Raw genomic sequence first — 22117 nt, 5'->3', positions numbered from 1 at the left:
ATGTAATAATAAAATATTCCCCCCTCCCCCCTTCACTATTAAACTTATAAATTTAAGGGAAACAATGTCAACTAATCTGTGCAATATTTTGTTAATGGTTCTCACACATCCTGAAATTTCCTGAAATATCCCCGCTGTATTGCAATAAATCTTTCCATTTTATAGATATTACATAAAGAGTTCCACCAAAAATTATAATTTAATCTACTCCAATCCTTCCAATTATATGTAATTTGTTGAATGGCAACACCAGTCATTATAAGTAATAATTTATCCAGTATCACTCTCAACTTTAGAGAGCATTGATAAGAACAGCCAGCAGAGCTGCCGGAACTTCCCTAAGTTCCTTCAGTACCCTCGGATGTATACCATCTGTCCCCATCGCTTTATCCACCTTTAGTTTAGCAAGCTCCTCATGAACACAGGCCTCTGAAAATCTGTCAGGGACTACTACACTGTTACATAAGGCTTTTTCTTTGCACAGAAATGACTTTTCATATGGGATTACTTGCATGGGATGCTGATTCTAAATCTAGGTCCCCTTCTTTTTGAAATTATAAATACATTAATTAATAAAAAATAAATAAATCAAGGTCCCCTTCACCATTTTCATGCATATGTGGATTGTTTTATATTGATTGAATAAAGCCTGCAACAAGACATCTTCTCCACAGTTTCTTTTGCTTTTGGTTTCTCCATTTCCTTTGGAATCGTGGATCTTTTCTCTCGTTTTTTTTCTTTATTCAGTCAGACCTTTAATCCTTCATGTTTGAAAAGCCTGAGTTAGGCCTCTGAAATTTATACAGGATTCAATGTAGCTATGATAAATCCAGAAAGCTACACCTAGATTTAGAATCAGCATCACATGCAAGTAATCCCATATGAGAAACCATTTTTATGACTAGAAAAGGCCTTTTGTAACAGTGAAAGAGGCACGTGCCATTCTTCCTGAATGTTTCAGGTTTTCCCTTGGTTTATTCCATAGTAGTAATGCTATAAATGTGCACATGGGCTTTATTCTATGGTAAAGCAAAAAGGAGCACTTGGACCTTCTTTCCCTTACAGAATACTAGCATGATTGAAAATAAGCTTCCATAACTTAGGCATGAGCACTTTTATCAGCCATAGAGCTGGCATAAAGTGTGTCTACATAAGTTCCAGAGATATGCACATAGACCCTGAATCCATAAATGGTACAGAGGAGTTCAAGTGTCAATCATAAACTAGGCACCATTTATAGAATCACACCTGGCGGCGTCTAAAGTGGTCTTAGGTGCTGGTAGCTGTTGAAACCTTAGGCACACTCTATTTATGCTAAGTCAAAACATGCCCAAGATCCACCCACAATCCACCCCTAACAGCGCCTATTTTCTGGTACCCAGTTATTTATTTATTTAATTTGTTACCATGGATTAAACTCACATGGAGGACTAAATTTTATACATAGTGCCCAAATTTTGGCATCAATAAAAATTAGCATTAAGCACCATTCTATAAACAGCGCTCAGAGTTGAGTGGCATTTATGGTGTGTGATACCGCAATCCATGCCCAGTTTTGGGAGGGAGGTTTTATACCAACTGAATCCTTGTATAAATTTGGGCATGTAAATTAGGCATGCACTGTGAATAAATTCCAAGAATGCCCCCGATCTGCCCATGCTGTTCCCTTGGCCATGCCTCCTTTTCTGATCCACATGTAAAACTTATGCATGGATCCCGGCACCTAAAGAGACATGCATATTATAACTGATTTATCAGTGCTAATTCGTGCATTTGTTAATTAAATTGCATGTGTAAAGTGGGTGCATGCCCATATTTGTGCATGCAATTACGAGTACCATATATAGCAGGGCTGCCCAAGTCCGGTCTTCGAGATCTACTGGCAGGCCAGATTTTCTGGATATCCACAATGAACATGCATGAGAGAGACTTGCATACGAAGAAAGCAGTGCAGGCAAATCTCTCTCATGCATATTCATTGCGGATATCCAGAAAACCTGGCCTGCAAGTAGATCTCGAGGACCGGATTTGGGCAGCCCTGATATATGATTAGGTTGTTAGCGCTTAGCAAACTTTAGTAAAGGGGTCCATAAATGTATGTGCTATGTTCATTTAAATTTAGATTGCTTAGCTGCTGTTTGTAATATTGCAGAGTGTATTACTGCAATCATAGGAAACAGAATGCATTTTGTTTGGGGGCCCAAAAGCTCTGTCCTAGCCCCAGCAGGATCCTGCAGCACGATGACTCCCCCGCCTATCTTTCCGGTCATCGTAATTTTAAATCTTCGGTCAGCCACTGCGCAGCGTCAATGAGCAGGCCTGACCTGGAAGTCTTCATTCTACAGTGACACTGAACAGCCACTTAACAGTGGCCGGGAGGAGGTGGGTGGGGGAGTAGAAGCATAACTGGCTCTTCTGACGGCCAGTTTTTGGGGAGGCCATTGCCCTGAGGCCTCCCTCGTTCCGATGCCTATGATTGCGATTACTGTTGAATGCGTTTTCAGTATTTGTGATCCACCTTGAATCTTTTGTTGGTTACACAGACAATAAGTAATTAAATTAAATTAAATATAGCCAGTGAGGGGCTGAAATGTTTGAGAACAGTGCTATAACCAATTAGCTCTTTGTTTCAGCTGATTAAACCTGTTTATAAACTCCCCTTTTTCCACCTCTCATTTGGAAAGTTTTTTTTTTTTTTTGCCTCCAGACAGCGAGATAGGGAAGGCTTTCTTTTGGATAATTATTTCCAACATTCCATATGTTGGAAAGCTTTAAAGGATGTGTATGCATAAAATGTATTCATGCAAAATCTGTCAAAGTCAAGTTAGTATAAAAGGCCAAAATGGGCCAAGTCTTTTTCACTTCTACAAAAAGACATCATAAAACATATACACTAATGCCAAGAATCTCCCTTCCTACCAGGCAAAGAGGAATATTTGTTCCTAAACAAAATCCAGCTCTGTTAAACTTGATTCCCATAACTATGCTTAGATAAATTAAATGTTTGCAAATATTTTATAGATACTGGCAGTGTTCACCAGTTGCACAAAGGCCACATGCACATAAGTGCATTCACACATAAGGAAGTAATATATCTTAAATTTTTATAGAGAGGGCACTCTTACAGGGGCTTTTTCAGAGCTCCATATGCCCAAGGTAACTACATATCATAGGGGGCAATAACCCTGCAGATATTTTTTTACCAGTGGGATTCACTCCAATAATTGATTATAATCAAACAAAGGGGAAAGGATGGCAAGGGATTTTGGATTTAGCTCATGCCTTGATTTCAGTATTAGTTCAATCCAAATTACAATTACAGTCAGAACAAAAGAAAGTTTCCTTGTTCCCAGAGGCAGATCTCAAACTGCGTACAATTGCACTCTTCCTGCATGTGTAACTGCAAACAAAAACGGCAAATATCACGATGAGACCTTTACACTGCAGGCTATACAACTGTCTGCGTCCGAAGATCAGAAACAAGATTCTATGAAAAATTCAATGAAGAGTAGTCCAAGTACATTTCTTTAATCCATTGAGATGGCAAGGGATCCTTATGACAGGCAGTAGGCTTTACTGAGGTAGTAATTAGATTGAGAGAAGATCAGATTTATACCGCAAAAGAGGAAGAAATGTGTGTGTAGGGGAGGAGGGAGCCACAGTTTGTGGCTAATAACATGCAGCTGTTGAAGCTTCAAGGATCCATGCAGAGCTTAGCAGAGAACATAGCATAAGAACATTCAGGTTATTCCATGAAGAATCACTGTTCTGTTAGCCAATTCTCTACACTCTACCCTGTGTCTTATGTGAGTGATATGTTTCTTTCTCATCTACATGATGGCGTTTTTTGTCTAGTGTGAATGATACGCTTCTTTCTTAATTACAAGATGCCATTCTTTTCCTCTTTTTCCCCCAAAAATTTTAGTTTGTAAACCGTTTAGTTCTTTCCTGTGTGGTTGCAGCTGTATAGCGAATGTAGAATAAATAAACATAAGAATAGCCATACTGCAGGGGTGTCCAATGTCGGTCCTCGAGGGCCGCAATCCAGTCGGATTTTCAGGATTTCCCCACTGAATATGCATTGAAAGCAGTGCAAGCACATAGATCTCATGCATATTCATTGGGGAAATCCTAAAAACCCGACTGGATTGCGGCCCTCGAGGACCGACATTGGACACCCCTGCCATACTGCATCAGACCAATGGTCTATCTAGCCCAGTGGTTTCCAAACCTGTCCTGGAGGACCTCCAGGCCAGTCGGGTTTTCAAGATAGCCCTAATGAATATGCATGACAGAGATTTGCATAAAATGGAGATGCCAGGAATGCAGATCTGCTCCATGCATATTCATTAGGGCTATCTTGAAAACCCAACTGGCCTGGGGGTCCTCCAGAACAGGTTTGGGAACCACTGATCTAGCCTAATATCCTGTTTCCACAGAGGCCAATCCAGATCACAAGTACCAGGCAAAACCACAAATAGTAGCAACATTCCATACTATGGATCCCAGGGCAAGCAGTGGCTTCCCCCATGTCTGTCTCAATAGCAGACTATGGATTTTTCCTCCACAAACTTGTCCAAACCTTTTTTAAACTCAGATATGTTAACCACTGTTAACACATCCTCTGGCAATATGTTCCAGAGCATAACTAAGCCTCCTATTAGTTTTAAAAGCATTGCCCTGTAACTTCGAGTGTCCCCTAGTTTTTGTCGTTTTTGATGGAGTTAAAAAATTGATTAACTTGTACCCGTTCTACACCACTCAGGATTTTGTAGACTTCATTCATATCTCCCCTCAGTCACCTCTTTTCCAAGCTAAAGAGCCCAAAACTATGTAGTCCTTCCTCATACAAGAGGAGTTCCATCCCCTTTATCACCTTGGTCACTCTTTGAATGTTTTCTAATTTTGATTTATCTTTTTTGAGATAAAGTGACCAGTGGTGCGATAGAAGCATTATAGTATTCATAGTCTTATTTACCATCCCTTTTCTAATCATTCCTAGCATCTCGTTTGCTTTTTTGAAGCAAAATAAAACGCAAACTCATCTGCAGTCAGCTTGTGAGTTGATATTGATGACAGTCCTGCACCCAAGGAACAATATAGTAACATAGTAAATGACGACAGATAAAGATATGCTTATTATAAATAACATATGCCACTGTACTGCAAGATACCCAAGACTGACAAATGTAAATATTCTAGATGTGCTTGTTGAAGAAGCATCAACAGACATCAGGAAATCAGTTCCACATAAACAGAACGATCATCACAGGTCAAGTACCCCAAGGCAACTAGACTGACAGGGTGTAAGAATATTAAGCATCGTTGTACAAGTGACGGGGAGGCTGATGAAAGAAGTAAAATGTGCAGTAGAAGTGCCAGCCTCAACATGAGTCGTGTTTCACAATAGCTACCTCAGGAAGTCGAGCAGCAGAGTGGAGAGGTGGCGGTCTAGTTTCACTGCTCTGGTCGCTAATAGTCCGTCGTACATTTTTTTGCTTTATATATCTTTGAAGTGGGGGGGGGGGAGGTAGTGTGCATGAGTTCTCCTTAGTCTGGATGTGTTTTTCCTGTTTAGGCGGTTGCTCAGATAGCTTGGTCCATTTCCGTGTAGGGCTTTGAATAGGGTGCAGTAGAATTTGCATTGTATGCGTGCTTGTACTGGGAGCCAGTGTGAATCTCCTGATTTGACTGTGCAGATTTTTTTCTCCTGTTTGCTACCTTTTCAAAACTGCATTAATATTTTATAAGGAAGTGGGTGAGCGTTAGATCCACTGGAGGAGTAGCCTAATGATTACTGCAGTGGGCTTTAATCCTGGCAAACTGGGTTTAATTCCCACTGCAGCTCCTTATGACCTGGGGCAAGTCATCTAAGCTTCCATGGTCCCAGCTGCAAAACTTGGATTATGAGCCCACTAGCAAGTAGCAACGAATCCAACAGAACAAGACCTCTTTTACAAAGCCACAGTAGCAATTCCCACATGGTAAACATGACACAGTCCATTCAGGTCCTATGGGCTGCATCACATTTGCTGCGTCAGGACATGCCACCATAGTTTTGTAAAAGGGGCCATAATGTGTATGTGTAATAGAAGTACAGAAATGAATAGGAGCAGATTTTGTTATTAACATTTTATATACCTTAGTGATTTGGAATAATTTGGGAGGGCAAGCAAGACAAGCATTTTTTCCTCTCGTATGAGGAAAGACTAAAACAGTTAGGGCTCTTCAGCTTGGAAAAGAGACGGCTGAGGGGAGATATGATTGAAGTCTACAAAATCCTGAGTGGAGTAGAACGTGGACAAGTGGATCGATTTTTCACTCCGTCAAAAATTACAAAAGTTACAGGGAAATCTTTATAAAACCAATAGGAGGAAATATTTTTTCATTCAGAGAATAGTTAAGCTCTGGAACGCATTGCCAGAAGTTGTGGTAAGAGTGGATAACATAGCTTGTTTTAAGAAAGTTTTGGACAAGTTCCTGGAGGAAAAGTCCATAGTCTGTTATTGAGAAAGACATGAGGGAAGCCACTGATTGCTCTGGATCGGTAGCATGGAATATTGCAACTCCTTGGGTTTTGGCCAGGTACTAGTGACCTGGATTGGCCACCGTGAGAACGGGCTACTGGGCTTGATGGACCATTGGTTTGACCCAGTAAGTTTATTCTTATGTTCTTATGTTTTGATTTGTTTCTCGTGTAATTTAAACAATTTTTCATTGCACTAGGCTTTTATTTTCCCATGGCAATGTTTTTAGTAGTGCTCACTATTGCTCAAATATTCTGCCTTCTTGCTCAATAATGGTGCCTATTGATAAACGCAGTGACATAGTAGAGCCGCACACTGCACGGGAGAAGGCAATGACAATCCGCTCCTGTATTCTGCCGTGAAACATCACAGGGTGGATGCCTCATTGCGCGTGTTGCTATGAGTCGGTGGTCAACTTGGTGGCATAATCCATCCATTGATAAAAAGTGTGGATTATTGAGCTAAAGGATATATTAGTGATGACCTAGAAAAAGTGGAAGTGGGAGGTTAAAAATCTAAAAAAAAAACCATGGGAAATATTACTGCCATTTTTCCTTGTTGTTCCAAATGAATGCACAACCCTAATAATTCAATGTCATTTTCGAGGCATGAATCTGAATTTTTCATTCTACCATATAAATTATAGAAATAGGCAGAACTGAGGTAGATCTATGCCTATGTGGAAGGAAGATGCAAAATAAATCCAATTTGAATTTTAAGTGACATCAATCCATGTATGATATGCTCTAATCTACTAAAGAACTAATACAGTTGAGACTGTGGTTACTATGCAACCACATTTTTATACTCACCTGTACTGTTTCTTGTCTCCCTGAGTATTTTCCTATTTGGGTTGTTCCACTGATATAAATACCTAAAACAGGGAGTAAAGGCTTCTTTTCAATTTCTCGGTCATCAAGGAACAAAGCTGCATCTTCTTCTGTTACCAAAAGTCGAATTTGGTGCCAGGATCCATCAAATAGCATCTGAAATCATGGGGATAAAATTAATTTGAAAGTAAACATACATTACCGGTGCATTATTTTCATTCAATACTTTTAGGCATATGTAGTCAAGATATTTTTTTATTCAATCTTCCATATATCCTAACATTTAAAGTATGTTTAATTGTATATTTATTCTTACTATTGTAAACATAAATTATTTTTCAATAGGTGATATATCAATAAAATCAAATTAAGTATACATAAAATGAGATATTTTGTTGTATATAGAAGGTCTATGGTCAGATTGTGAGCCCACCGGGACAGGTAGGGAGAAATACTTGAGTACCTGAATGTAAACCACTTAGGCAGTGGTCTATAAATGCTAAAATAAATAAATAATAAATATATTTTCTTATCTGAAAAAGGGGTGTATTAGACTCATATCTTGCAACTAGGCATCTATAAAATGGCAGAGTGCTTTAAGGTGGCTGGAGCATAGGAAACAGAGAGTGGGGGTAAATGGACAATACTCGGACTGGAAGAGCGTCACCAGTGGGGTGCCGCAGGGCTCGGTGCTTGGACCCATGCTCTTCAACATCTTTATAAACGATCTGGACATTGGTATGACGAGTGAGGTGATTAAATTTGCGGACAATACAAAGTTATTTAGAGTAGTGAAGACACAGGGGGATTGCAAAGATCTGCAACATGACATAATCAAGCTGGAGAAATGGGCATCGACTTGGCAAATGAGGTTCAACATGGATAAGTGTAAAGTGATGCATGTAGATAACAAAAATCTCATGCACGAATACAGGATGTCCAGGGCGGTATTTGGAGATATATGGGGGTTCTGATCGATAAGTCGATGAAGCCGTCTGCACAATGCGCTGCTGCAGCAAAAAGGGCGAACAGAATGCTAGGAATGATAAAGATGGGGATTACGAACAGATCGGAGAAGGTTATCATGCCGTTGTACCGGGCCATGGTGTGCCCTCACCTGGAGTACTGCATCCAGCACTGGTCACCATACATGAAGAAGGACACGGTACTACTCGAAAGGGTCCAGAGAAGAGCGATTAAAATGGTTAAGGGGCTGGAGGAGTTGCCGTACTGTGAAAGATTAGAGAAACTGGGCCTTTTCTTCCTCGAACAGAGGAGATTGAGAGGTGACATGATTTAAACATTCAAATTAAGGAAATACTGAAGGAAATACTGAAGGAAATAGACTTAGTAAATAAGGACAGGTTGTTCACCTTCTCCAAGGTAGGGAGAACGAGAGGGCACTCTCTAAAATTGAAAGGGGATAGATTCTGTACGAACGTAAGGAAGTTCTTCTTCACTCAGAGAGTGGTAGAAAACTGGAACGCTCTTCCGGAGTCTGTCATAGGGGAAACACCCTCCAGGGATTCAAGCAAAGATAGACAAGTTCCTGCTGAACCAGAATGTACGCAGGTAGGGCTAGTCTCAGTTAGGGTGCTGGTCTTTGACCAGAGGGCCGCCGCATGAGCGGATTGCTGGGAATGATGGACCACTGGTCTGACCCAGCAGCGACAATTCTTATGTTCTTATGTTCTGGGTTTCTAGCTGCAATGTCAGTGTATAGGCTGAAAATTAGCACTAATTTATTAGTTTTAGAGACTCATTTTCAAAGTACTTAGACACATTTTCACCCATGGGAAATCTAGATAAATCCCTGTGATTGTCAATCCCCTTCTTTTGTTGGAAAGTTTGAAATAGTATGGGGCTCATAATTTAAAAAACAAAACAAAAAACAAACAACGTTCAAAAAGTGGCCTAAATCGGTACTTGGATGATCAAAAAGCCAGATCGTCCAAATACTGATAATCAAAGCTGGTTTTAGATGTATCTAAAACCCGCTTAGGCCTTTAACCTGCCTCTAAACGCCTAGAGCGAAAAGAGACATTTTTAGAGGAGGGGAAAGGGCGGGAGGAGGGCCGACCTAGACTGTCGTACAGCAGGTATAACCATAACTTTACAAGGTTGCCCAGTTGGAACTTATACATTTTGACTTAGACCAAGTCAAAACAGGTATAAGTTCCAAATAGGGGCAACTTGCCCAACCCGCACCACAACGATTGCAGCAGGAGACATGCTTAATCTCTCCTGCCGCGGTTCGTGGCAGTTTGGGAGAGATCGTAATCATGGCAATCTCTCCTGCCGCAATCGTGATCCACCCCCCACTCCCCATCCCCAAATCCCAACAATACTGGTAAAATGAAGCCCAACTACTCCTGACGAAGCATGAGCCCATGAAACCCCCCCTCGACTCCCTCAAATATGGGCAGTAGGGACCCCAGGCCCTCCTGCCCATGGCACATGCCCCTGTGACCGCCCCCCGAACCCACGATTGCCCCCCAGCCCCCGAATGGCCCCCCTAACCCCGTGACTCCCCGACACCCCCCAAACCCCGACACCCCCCTCAACTTACGGTAAGTTGGACGGACGGGTGCCAAGCCCGGCTGGCAGGCACGTCATCCTACGAATGGCAGGCCTAGGGCCTGATTTGGGCAAGCGCCTAAGGCCCCGCCCATAGGAGGGGCCTTAGGCGCCTGGGCCAACCGGATTAAACTGCTGAACGTAGAGGTAGGCCATTCTAAAAAAAACCTCATTTTGGACGGTTTCTTTGAGAATGGACATTTTCCCTGCTACTACTTTCAGCATTTAGGGCCTTAGGCCAAAAAGGGACTTAGACTTTTTTATTATTATGCTCCTCTAAGAGTTTATTTTTCTCCTAGCATTCTTTTAATTAAAAATGATTTGGTGTGAACATCATGACCGCTGTTCAGGTGGTATCATGTTTCACATCTGTATATCTCAATGAGAACCAACACCAAAAAAAGGGGACAGTCACCTCTGCACAAGTAGCAGCATATCCAATAGAAGAGAACTGGGTGAGCCTGGTCTTCAAACCCCGCTTAATAGCAACCAATAGTGAAAAACATACATAAAACAGTCTCATCAATCATAAAATCATCTGGCAAATCATGGACTCGACGCGGACGTGTTTTGGCTCAACCACTTTCTGTTGTTCCTCCTCTCAAGTAGGATCATTGTGCAACACTGTTCTGCTATAATTTTATCCTCATGGATCTAGCTTTCATTTTTGGTTTGTAACTAATAGGAACTCCTGATGCAGGCGGTTTAGCTGGAACACGGTCCGCATCGAGTCCATGATTTGCCAGATGATTTTATGATTGACGAGACTGTTTTATGTATGTTTTTCACTATTGGTTGCTATTAAAGTGGGTTTTGAAGACCAGGTTCATTCTGCTCTGTTCTATTGGATTTACCACATCTATATCTCAGACAAACAGTGAGTATTTCAAGAAAGTAGCAAGTAGCTTATTACCTTTACACCAGGTGAATTAAATGTGACCACTTGAGTTTCATTAACCAGACTCGTGGTGGTAAACAGCAATGTTTTATCCTCTCCATTTAGGGTAACTGCTATTTGTGGTGTTCCATCAAGAGCCAGGATTCTCCATAGATCCCACTTTTTCTTAACCTTGAACCTCAGCGTGGAGACAAATACATAGGAAGGAGGAAGCCCCTCTGGAAACACATTCCTAATAAAGAAAATGCACATTTTAACAGCTCAAAAAATAATAATAATATTGTTACAGAAACCTCTTTTTTTGTTTTTGAAAAGTACATATATGCATATATAGGTAGAATTACTATAGAACATAAGAATAACCTTACTGGGTGAGACCAATGGTCCATCTAGTCCGGTATCCTATCTTCATGGCCAATCCAGGTCACAAGAACCTGACAAAAACCCAAATAGTAGCAACATTCCATGCTCCGATCCAGGGCAAGCAGTGGCTTACCTCATATCTGTCTCAATACAGACTATGGACTTCTCCTCCAGGAACTTGCCCAAACCTTTTTTTGAAACCACCTATGTTAACCGCTCTTACCACATCCCTTGGCAATGGCTTTTCATGCAATTCATCACTAAGCTCTGGAATTCATTGCCAAAGGATATGATAAAGCAATTAGCACACCTGGGTTTAAAAAAGGTTTGAACAAATTCCTGGAGGGACGTAGATTTGGGGAAAATCCCTGCTCATTCTAGAGGGTTAGTAGCATGGAATCTTTCTACCTTTTGAGATCTTGTATGATGCTTGTGTTCTAGATCAGTGGTATTCAACTCAGTCCTCAGGGACCACCTGGCCAGTTGGGTTTTCAAAGTCTCTGTCATCCATATTCATTGTGAATATCCTGAAAACCCAACTGGCCAGGTGGTCCCTGAGGAATGGGCTGAATACCACTGATCTAGACTGTCCACTATTGAAAACAGCATAGTAGACTTGATGGACCTCTTTTCTGACCCAGTATGGCAATGCTTAAGTTCTTATATATGTCTTTACCAGATAAATTTCAGGTTTTATGTGGATGCAAAGTAGGCCCACTTCCTGTTGCATTAAACATACAGGGGGGATACTATTCAGTCTGTGGTTGAATTAGGCCCTGATATTTAGTGATTGTGTCTATATGATTAAAAACACCGAATATTTGTGCTCTGTCCATGCCCTAAATACAGGCATCCAGGTACAAAATTCAGTCCATTGCCTAGTTAGCAACTGGGTAGTGCACTAAATTTCAAGTTAGTTCATCCTGAAGTACCCAAAGAATTGCCTCCTTCTTGAACCGTCCTCCCCAAACCCCTCTCCCAAGATCAGCCATCTTGGACCCCCTGCCCCCTTGTAGACCCCTGCAATCTCTGATAATCTAGCATATATTTGAGACAGAAGCAATCAAAATGGAGCTGAGTTCCAAATGGCTGCCAGGACCTCTCACAGCACTGTTGGAAGGGATCATTGTCAGTGGCATAGTAAGGGGGAGGCAGTCCACCCCAGGCACTGTCTTGGTAGTGGCACTAGCACCTGTCCTCATCTCCACATACCCTACTCCTTTTCTGCCCCTCCCCCCCACTACCGCACACATGCCCCTTCCCTCGTACCCCTTTAATGTTTGCAGCACGAGCAGCAACCCCAACCTGCTGCTCACGCCAGTGTCGACTCTTCCTCTGGCGTCACTTCCTAGACCCGCAACTAGGAAGTGACATCAGAGGAAGAGTCAATGCTGGCACGAGCAGCAGGTTGGGGTTGACGTTCATGCCACGAACGTTACAGAGGTATGAGGGGAGGAGCTTGCATGGTAGGAGGGGGCATAAAAGGAGTGGATGGGAATGGGGGGTGGAAAAGAGGGTGGGGGAGGGACCCCACCACCCCAAGTGCCTCTCACTCTTGCTATGCCACTGGTCATGGCAGTCATTTTGACCACAGAGCCAACAATGGCAGGAGTGTTTAGGTGATCGCTACTGTCCCAACTATCCAGTAAACTACCACAAACCCTAAGGTAGCCACAGGAGGTTTACAAAGGGGTGCTCATGGGGAATGTGGGATGGAAGAAGGGTAAGATCTTGGGGGGGGGGGTGCAGGGGGAAACTCTTATAGAAAGGAGGTTTGGGAGCATGATTGGCTGGTATTGCAGGTTGCAGTATTGAAATTAAACCCCTATCATGGATAGACCATTTTCTAATTAAATTCTTTCTAAGTCACCACCTGAAACAAATGGCACCTCCCAGAGTTTGGAAGGAGATCAGAGACTAGAAAAAGCTGACTGCTGAGAATTTCTTAGCGATCTTGGACTATCCACATGTGGATGAAGTGACAACTACAGTGTCAGAACAGGTTGATATTTGGAATACATGCTTAAAATAGACCTTACAGAAAGCGGCACATTTTTAAAATTCACTAAGATATCAGTGATCAATTCTACTCCATTCAATGTTTGTGGTTTAAAACACACATTTTAACTGTTCATGGATGTTCATCCATCTTGAGACTTATCCCTGTTTTATTCTTATTTGGGGAAAATAATAGATTGGAATTAAGTAGCATTATTTCAGCTGGAAACTGCAGTGCCTTTAAAAAAAAAGCATTTTAAAAAAGTATCTCAAGTGAAGGAATAACTGAGAACATAGGGAAATTCAACAGTCGTAAAATGTATACTGGTAGTCTCAAGATTTTCTACTTTAGCTCTTAAAACTGTGTTATCTTTAATCATAGAGAAACTTATTTGTAATTTATTTTTAGTATTTATATACCACGTATAGCCTAAGTCAGTGTCTCTCAAACTTTCTCGAGCCAGGGCTCACTAAAGGTAGTGGTCACAGCTCAAGGCACACAGAAGTGCGCGGATGTGCCATGATGACATCACACGCATGCGTGACATCATCACGTCAACATCAGCGCATGCACATAGGCCTTCCAGATGGGTCCTGAGATGCCAGTAGGGGGTGCCAACAGGGAAGAGGGTGGGTGAGAAGGAGATGTGCTGGCGCTGGCTGATTGCCCACAACAGTGTTTCTCAACTACTTCAAGCTAAGTACCCCAACCACAGACCTCCCAGGCTCAACTCTAAACCCACCCAGATCCTGCCCCCTTTACTAATTGTAATGTAATATTTTCCTTTCATTTTTCATATACACACACAATATACACAGCAGACATAAATTCTCAAAACTGACACATTTCAATCATTATATTGAAAATAAAATCATTTCCCCTATCTTTGTTGTCTGGTGACTTTATTTTTCTGTGATTTTAACTATGGTTCAAGTGCCTTCTTATTCATTGACTATTTTTCTCTCCATCTTCACTTTCTGCTTTGCATCCATCGTTGGCATTAACTTAACATTCAATTTTTCAGCTTTTTTCTCAAAATATATATTTTACATGTCTTCCCTTCCCTTTCTATCTCTCTCTCCTTCCTGCCCCGTTTCCATGGTCTGACATCTCTCTCCCCCTCCTCTCTCTTTCCTCCCTACCTAGTCTGGCATCTCTCTCTTCTCCTTCCCATAATCTGGCATCTCTCTCTACTACTACTATTATTTCTATTGTGCCACCAGACTCCCCCTCCTTCCCTTTCATGGGTAAAAGTAGCCTAGAGAAGGACTTAGGGGTACTGGTTGATAAAACGATGAAGCCGTCGGCACAGTGCACAGCGGCCTCAAAGAAGGCGAGCAGAATGCTAGGTATTATCAAGAAAGGTATTACAACCAGAATGAAAGATGTTATCCTGCCATTGTATCGGGCGATGGTGCGCCCGCATCTGGAGTACTGCGTCCAATACTGGTCGCCATACCTCAAGAAGGATATGGCTACTCGAGAGGGTTCAGAAAAGGACAACACGACTGATAAAGGGTATGGAAAACCTTTCATATGCTGAAAGATTAGAGAAACTGGGGCTTTTTTCCCTAGAAAAATGGAGACTTAGAGGGGATATGATAGAGACTTACAAGATCATGAAGGGCATAGAAAAAGTGGAGAGGGACAGATTCTTCAAACTTTCAAAAACTTCAAGAGCGAAAGGACATTTAGAAAAATTGAGAGGGGTCAGTTTCAGAACCAATGCTAGGAAGTTCTTCTTCACCCAAAGGGTGGTGGACACCTGGAATGCGCTTCCAGAGGAAGTGATAGAACAGAGTACACTATTGGGTTTCAAGAAGGGATTAGATGATTTTCTGAAGGAAAAGGGGATTGAAGGGTATAGATAGGGAATTACTGTACAGGTCCCGGACCTGATGGGCCACCGCGTGAGTGGACCGCTGGGCACAATGGACCTCTGGTCTGACCCAGCAGAGGCATTGCTTATGTTCTTATTCCCTGGTCTGGTATCTCTCCCATTCTTTAGTCATCTCTCTTCCTCCCCCCCTCCCTTGAACATTTCTCTCTCCATTCCTCCTTTCTGCCCCTGCAGTCCATCTCCCTTCCCTTCCTCCTTTCTGTTCCCCCTCCCAGTCCAACATTTCTCCTTCCTTTCCACCAGTCAACATTTCTTTCTCTCTTTCTCCTGCATGCTTCTCTTCCGGTCCTCCTTCCCTCCCCTAACCAACATCTCTCTCGCTATCCCTCCCTCCATGAGTCGAACTTTTCACTCTCTGCCCTCTCCCCCTTCCCTAAGTGTGCCTATTTTCCTTTCTGTCCTCCCAATCCATCTTGCCCTCTCCATGAGCCCACTTTCTGCCTCCTGCATGCTTTCTCTCTCTGTCCTTGCCTCTTCCCTCGAGTGGCATCCCTCCTTCCCACCCCCCAACCCAACATGCTCTCTCCCCATGCACCATCTCACCCTCCCCTCCAGTGTGTAACATCTTTCCTTTCCCTCCTCTTCTGCCAGGTTCAGCAGCACTGCTTCTCCCTTCCCTCCTCCCCCTGTCCAACAGCACCCCATCTCCCTTCCCTTGCCCTCCCTGTTAAGCAGTACCCCTTCTCCCATCCCTCCTTCCCTCTCTAGCAATACCTCTCCTCTCTCTAGCCTAGCAGCAGCTCACTGTGTGCTTTTAACTTCGCTACTCAGCTGTTGCTAGCAGTAGTTTAGCCGTGGTTTCATCAGGCAGCTTTGGAGTCTTTGCTAGGCTGGCTTGCCTCACATCATTGAAGCGGGCCAACCTTGCAAAGGCCTCGAGGCTGCCTGATGAAACCGCGTCTAAACTTATGCTAGTGACAGCTGTATGGCAGCTGAGTGGCCACTGCTGGTCCAGGGGTGGGGAGAGAAGACGAGAAAGACAGGAGTCCCGGCCTATGCGACGGTAGGAGTCCAGGCAAACACACTTGTAGGAGGCTGTTGCAAGTCAGCTGACACAGATACTGGAGCCTCTCTTCCTGCCCAGTGTGCCGTGACACACATGAAATCTCAGGAGGCACACAGTTTGCGATACACTGGCTTAAATGTTTTTGCATTCAGGTACTCAAGCATTTTTCTCTATTTGTCCTGGTGGGCTCACATTCTGAGGGGCTCACACTCTGAGAGAGATGGGGGATTAAGGGACTTGCCCAGGGTCACAGGGAGCAATATGAATCTGAAAAACTGAGACTAAAGCAGTGGTCTCAAACTCAAACCATTTGCAGGGCCACATTTTTGATTTGTAGGTACTTGGAGGGCCTCAGAAAAAAAATAGTTAATGTCTTATTAAAGAAATGACAATTTTGTATGAGGTTAAACTCTTTGGCTATGTCTTAATAATAATATTGTAATTTATAGCAAAAGAGACATATGATCAAGAAACTATTTTATTTTACTTTTGTGATTATGATAAGTACCTGGCAGGCCACGCGTTTGAGACCACTGGACTAAAGGATATCAAATTTAGTTTTATATTCCCTTAAAGTGTCATCATGAAGTTATAATTTATTTTGAAAATCATTAGAAGAGAATGAAACTTCATCAAACATCTCCAACATAAAAAAACTCTAAGGACTCGAACAGAGTCCAGAATAAGCCTAACTTTTGGCTGATTAAGAATGTTTTTCTATTTAACACGGCTTATTCCTGTTGGAGAAAGTGCTTCCATACCTTGGGCCTAACACAGAAGAACAATGTTGTCCCTGAACTTTCTGCCACTTCTGCTGTAAATAATCCGTCCTCCTTTGTAGACTCCAGATAAAGAAAACTTTGTCTCACAAAGAACATCACTTCCTTAAGGACTGCAACAATACTAGCATCACTTCCTTCACTTCTTGCCATACACACAGACATGATTTTGACACAGAAAACCCAATGGTATATTATATGTCTTAAGAAGAGGTGACTGAGGAGGCCGCAGCCTGAAGCTTAATGATACCTTGATCCAATGGAGATGAGACCACACTTGTCAAAGAATCCACCGGGATTCAATTCATCCAGATGAATTGTTGTTGCCTTTTTCCTAAATATTTCAACATTTTGGGTAGATGAGCATATAAGAACACCAATTTAGATCACAACAAGTAATCCTCCTTCCTATATCAAACAGTTGTCCAAATATCTAGCAGCCTTCCAGGTTCCCATTTAGAGGGACATTTTTGATATGACAGCTATATCCGAGTTTAGAAGTATTTGGAAGTGCATCTAAATATCAGGTAGAGAAAATGACCATTTTCAAAATAGCAAACATCTTTTTCTTTTTTTTTTAATGGCCATTTCTATGCGTTAACCCTTAGTGTGTCTATCTTTTTGTACCAATAAAAAAAGTCCAAAGAAAAATGCCTAAAAGACGCCATTGGGATATAGGAGGGCCAGCATTTTTAGTAGATTGGCCACACAGACAGCCCAGCAGAGTAGTGGGGCACCCTAGGTAGCACTGCAGTGAACATCATATAAAAAGACCTAGGTACACATCTCATCACAATCCATTTATATGATGAGCCCTTCAAAAACTATCCAAAACTTACTGGACCCAACTGTACACAACAACAATAGCTCTGATGCCTGCAGATAGCGCCTTTATGATGGTCTGGTAGGTTTTGGATGGATTTTGGTGGGTAATAGTTAGCGTGGGATATGGGTCCGATTCCCCTTCTCTATGGGTTGAGTACACTGCCCACTAGGCTATTCCAGGAACCTGCTTGCTGCTCTACTAGGACTGGCCATAAATTCTGAATCTATTAAACAGGCAGGTATGTTCTGTTTCATTTACATCTTTGGGGGGTGAGAGAGGATCAGTGAGCACTGGGGGAGTGTGGAGGGGAGGTCATGTTTATATCCCTCTAGTGGTCATCTGATCAGTTTGGGCACCTTTGACTTAGGGCTAGCCCCAACTGTCCAAATTGTGCCCTGGACCCATTCTCAAATGTTTAATCAAGGCAGAAAAATGTTCAAGTCATAAGCCCATCCTAGCCCTGCCCACACCATGCCTCTAACACCCTCCCCCTTGAAATTTAGATGAACTACTGACAAACTACTGACAAACTGCATAGAAAATCTTTGACACGAAAGGTTTTGAAATTATCGACTTGGAAGGATTTGAGGAGAAAAACATCCATCTGCCCCTTTATGCCACTTTTGGAATGTTTTTCTCTTTTCAAAATGAGCTCCATAGACAACTGCTTTTCTACTAGGACTTCTAGTTATTACTACACTTGAAAGAAAGAAAGAGAACTTGAACAACATAGTGTCATTGCATTATACAATATGAAGCAGAATATTTCAGAACTATATATATAGCTAGGCAGAGATATGAAAGGATGCCACAAGAAATAGCCTAATTGTAAGAGCAATGGGCTGTGAACAAGAGAAGCCATTGTTCAAATCCTGCTTCTCCCATTACAATTCATGAAAAGCAATTTTAAAACAAGCATCTTCAATTAGACACCCAGAGAGATCTTGATAGAAACCTATTCTATACAGGAAAGTAGGCACCTAAATGCTAAAGATACATGAGTTACATAAAGTATTATTTATGTTACATACTATACTGAAGTATGAGCCCTGTCCATGCTTCTCCCTGAATTCACCCCTCTATATGCTCCCCTTTCAAATATGTGCAATGCAAGACACACCAATACTGAGTGACAAGCCTGACTCTGCCCCATGGGAATGACAAGATAGGCAATAAAGTTTTTATATGACACAAAGGGCTCCTTTTACAAAGGCACTCTAGCGCCTTAATGCACGGAACAGCGCTTGCTAAATTGCCCTGCGTGCTAGCCACTACTGCCTCCTTTTAAGCAGGTGGTAGATTTTTGGCTAGTGAGCTATAGCGCGTGCTAATCCGGTGCGTGTGCTAAAATGCTTAGAGTACCTTCATAAAAGGAGCCCAAAATTATTCAAAGTTATTAAACAATATGAGGATTTTCAGAAATTGCAGGAGGACCCTGGTAGACTAAAAAACTGGGCACCCAAATGGCAGAGCAATAAGCTGTACTGTGTATATATACATATATATATATATATATATATATATATATATATGCAATGCCTTTCATGATGGCTTGCCATTAAATGATTACAGTTAATTAAGTCGGCAGCAGTTAAGCTTCTCCATTTCATGCATTGCTATAGTTATATTTTTTCTACTTCTAATAAGTGAACTCTGGCTCCTTGTCAAAACCCATCCCAAGTACACGATTCTTCTCCTTGGCTATAAAGCCCATCATCCCAATAAACAGACTGTGAGAGGCAGCCTACCTCTTGTGGTAGGCTATGATCCTGAATATTCAATGCCAGGGTCATATCCAGCCACCGGCACTGAATTTCCAGGTTATGTTTTGACGCTGTGGACTTAGCTGGCCAAGCCAATATTCATTCATTTGGTCAGCTAAGGTCTAGTTGCCAAAGAGATCTGCTTTTTAGGTGGGTCTATATGAACACAATGTGCGGCAGCAATGTGCTGCGGCGGTGGTGAAAAGGGCAAACAGAATGCTAGGAATGATAAAGAAGGGGGATTACGAACAGATCAGAGAAGGTTATCATGCCGCTGTACCGGGCCATGGTGCGCCCTCACCTGGAGTACTGCGTCCATCACTGGTCACCATACATGAAGAAGGACATGGTACTACTTGAAAGGGTCCAGAAAATAATAATAATAATAATAATAATAATTTTATTCTTATATACCACCATACCGATAAGGTTCTAGGCAGTTCACAACAAATAAAATTGATACATACAATAAAGATGAAATACAACAAGTTGAATGAAAAGAGCTTATTAAAAGTTAAAACAGATTAAATTAAGATACCAACCTATCAAATAATCGTGTCTTTAGCAGTTTTCTAAAATTAGCATAAGAAGGAACCTCTAACATAATTTTTCCAAGCCATAAATTCAGTTTAGGAGCCTGAAACGAGAGGGTTCTCTCAAGGAACTTCTTGTAACGAAAGGATTTTATGGAGGGATATGTGAACAAATGCACTCTGCGTGTACTCTTATTAGAGTGGGTCAAAGAGAAGTGAGGAACAAGATAGCCTGGTGACATACCAAAGACTGATTTATAATAAATGCATGAAAATTTGAACAGAATTCTAGACTCTATCGGCAGCTAATGGAGTTTCTGATAAAAAGGAGTAATATGCAATTCTCAATTTTTTGAAAATTTTCTTATAAGCACCTAAGTATATAATATTACAGTATTCAAGAATGCTTAAGATAGAGGACTGTACCAGCAAATGAAAATAAACTTCATCAAAATATTTCTTAATGGTGCAAAGCTTCCAGAGCACCGAAATACATTTCTTAAATAATAAATCAGTATGTTGTTCCAATGTAAGATGTTTATCCAAAGTCACTCCCAATATTTTTATAGATTGTTCTATATTATAGTCCAAACCGGTTAAGGGGCTGGAGGAGTTGCCGTACAGTGAGAGATTGGAGAAACTGGGTCTCTTCTCCCTTGAAAAGAGGAGACTGATAGGGGACATGATTGAAACATTCAAAATACTAAAGGGAATAGACTTAGCAGATAAAGACAGATTGTTCACCCTCTCCAAGGTAGGGAGGGCACTCTCTAAAGTTGAAAAGGGATAGATTCCGTTCAAACGTAAGGAAATTGTTCTTCACCTAGAGAGTAGGGGAAAACACCCTCCAGGGATTCAAGACAAAGTTGGACAAGTTCCTGCTAAACTGGAACGTACTCAGGTGAGGCTGGACTCATTTAGAGTACTGGTCTTTGACCTGGGGGCAGCCACGAGAGCGGACTGCTAGGCACGATGGACCACTGGTCTAACCCAACAGCGGCAATTCTTATGTTCTTATGAATATTAGCGGTGACCAGCTATGTTGGCCTATCCGCTGAATGGGATATTCAGTGGGCGATAACGGCTATCTCCAACTGAATATCAGCAGTTAGCTGGTTTAGTGGTACTTAGCTATCTGGGAGCCATTCCTGGCTGGCTAAATATTGGTCAGAATGTGTTGAACTCATCATATTTAATGAGACTTTTGTCACCCTACATATCCATTCACTTTCTTTGTTCTTCACATATGGATCTTCTAACACTTCCCCTTCTATCTCATCTTAAACTAGATATTGCTATGGCTATAGTCTTCTCTTACCTTGGCATACAAGTCTGGAATTCTCTCCCTTCACATATTTACACCAAAACCTCCTTTCCTAAATACAAAAAAACTATTAAAGCCTTGTTATTCCAACTAGCTTTTGGCACTTCTATCTTGAATAGCTGATAGAAGAAATGTCAAATCAACCTATCTTCTCCTTCCTCAATTCCTTTCATTCCCACTGTCTTTTTCTCTCCCTGTTATTTACCCCCTCTCCTCCTTCACATCCATACCCTCTCCTTTTTTCTTTTTCTCTTTATTTTCTCCCCACTTCCACTTTAATGTTTACTGCTGTAAACTACTTTATTATGCAAATGTGGTATATCAAACTCATATAATAATAAATAAATGAGATTATAAGTGGATGGGTGAAGCTATGAGTCTTCATGGATATGTCCAGCTAGAAGAAGAATAAGAAAAAAAAGAGTATTTTATATGAATTGGGATTGCATGGCATATGGACATCAATTGTAAGGGATGTAATGTTTATCTTTTAACTAATGTGAAGGACTTAGGTGGAGGGATATTATCTTCATATATTAAATTCACATATTCTCTTGAAAAATTTAAAGTCAAACTTAAAATTTTTCTCTTTAAAGATGCCTTTACTCTCTAGTACCAGCTTCTGCTTCTCAAACCTTTAATTCTTGTGAAGCTTTGAAACATCTAACGCTTCTTCTGTAGCAATCCCCATCATAATGTTTTACCACTCCCCATTTACCTTCCTTTATTACTAATTTTACTTCAATGTATTTTAAACAACCTTTCCCTCCCCAACTTCCCTTTTGTTCAAAG

The 22117-nt window shown here is 41.6% G+C and overlaps 1 protein-coding gene across 1 annotated transcript in view; it reads right to left on the bottom strand.

Moving 5' to 3' along the window:
- Positions 1-22117, bottom strand: part of LOC117357880 (collagen alpha-1(XXI) chain-like) — a 381914-nt gene that overhangs the window by 244151 nt on the left and 115646 nt on the right. Inside the window, exons 5-6 of the mRNA XM_033939103.1 lie at positions 10848-11064; positions 7340-7513 (exon numbers count right to left, since the gene is read on the bottom strand). Coding sequence (XP_033794994.1) covers positions 7340-7513; positions 10848-11064 — 391 coding nt within the window. The remainder of the gene's footprint in view (positions 1-7339; positions 7514-10847; positions 11065-22117) is intronic.

The sequence above is a fragment of the Geotrypetes seraphini genome, chromosome 3, assembly GCF_902459505.1.
Source record: "Geotrypetes seraphini chromosome 3, aGeoSer1.1, whole genome shotgun sequence".
NCBI lineage: Eukaryota > Metazoa > Chordata > Amphibia > Gymnophiona > Dermophiidae > Geotrypetes > Geotrypetes seraphini.
Note: the sequence above shows the minus strand (reverse complement) of the source record. Positions and strands in the feature narration are given on the sequence as shown.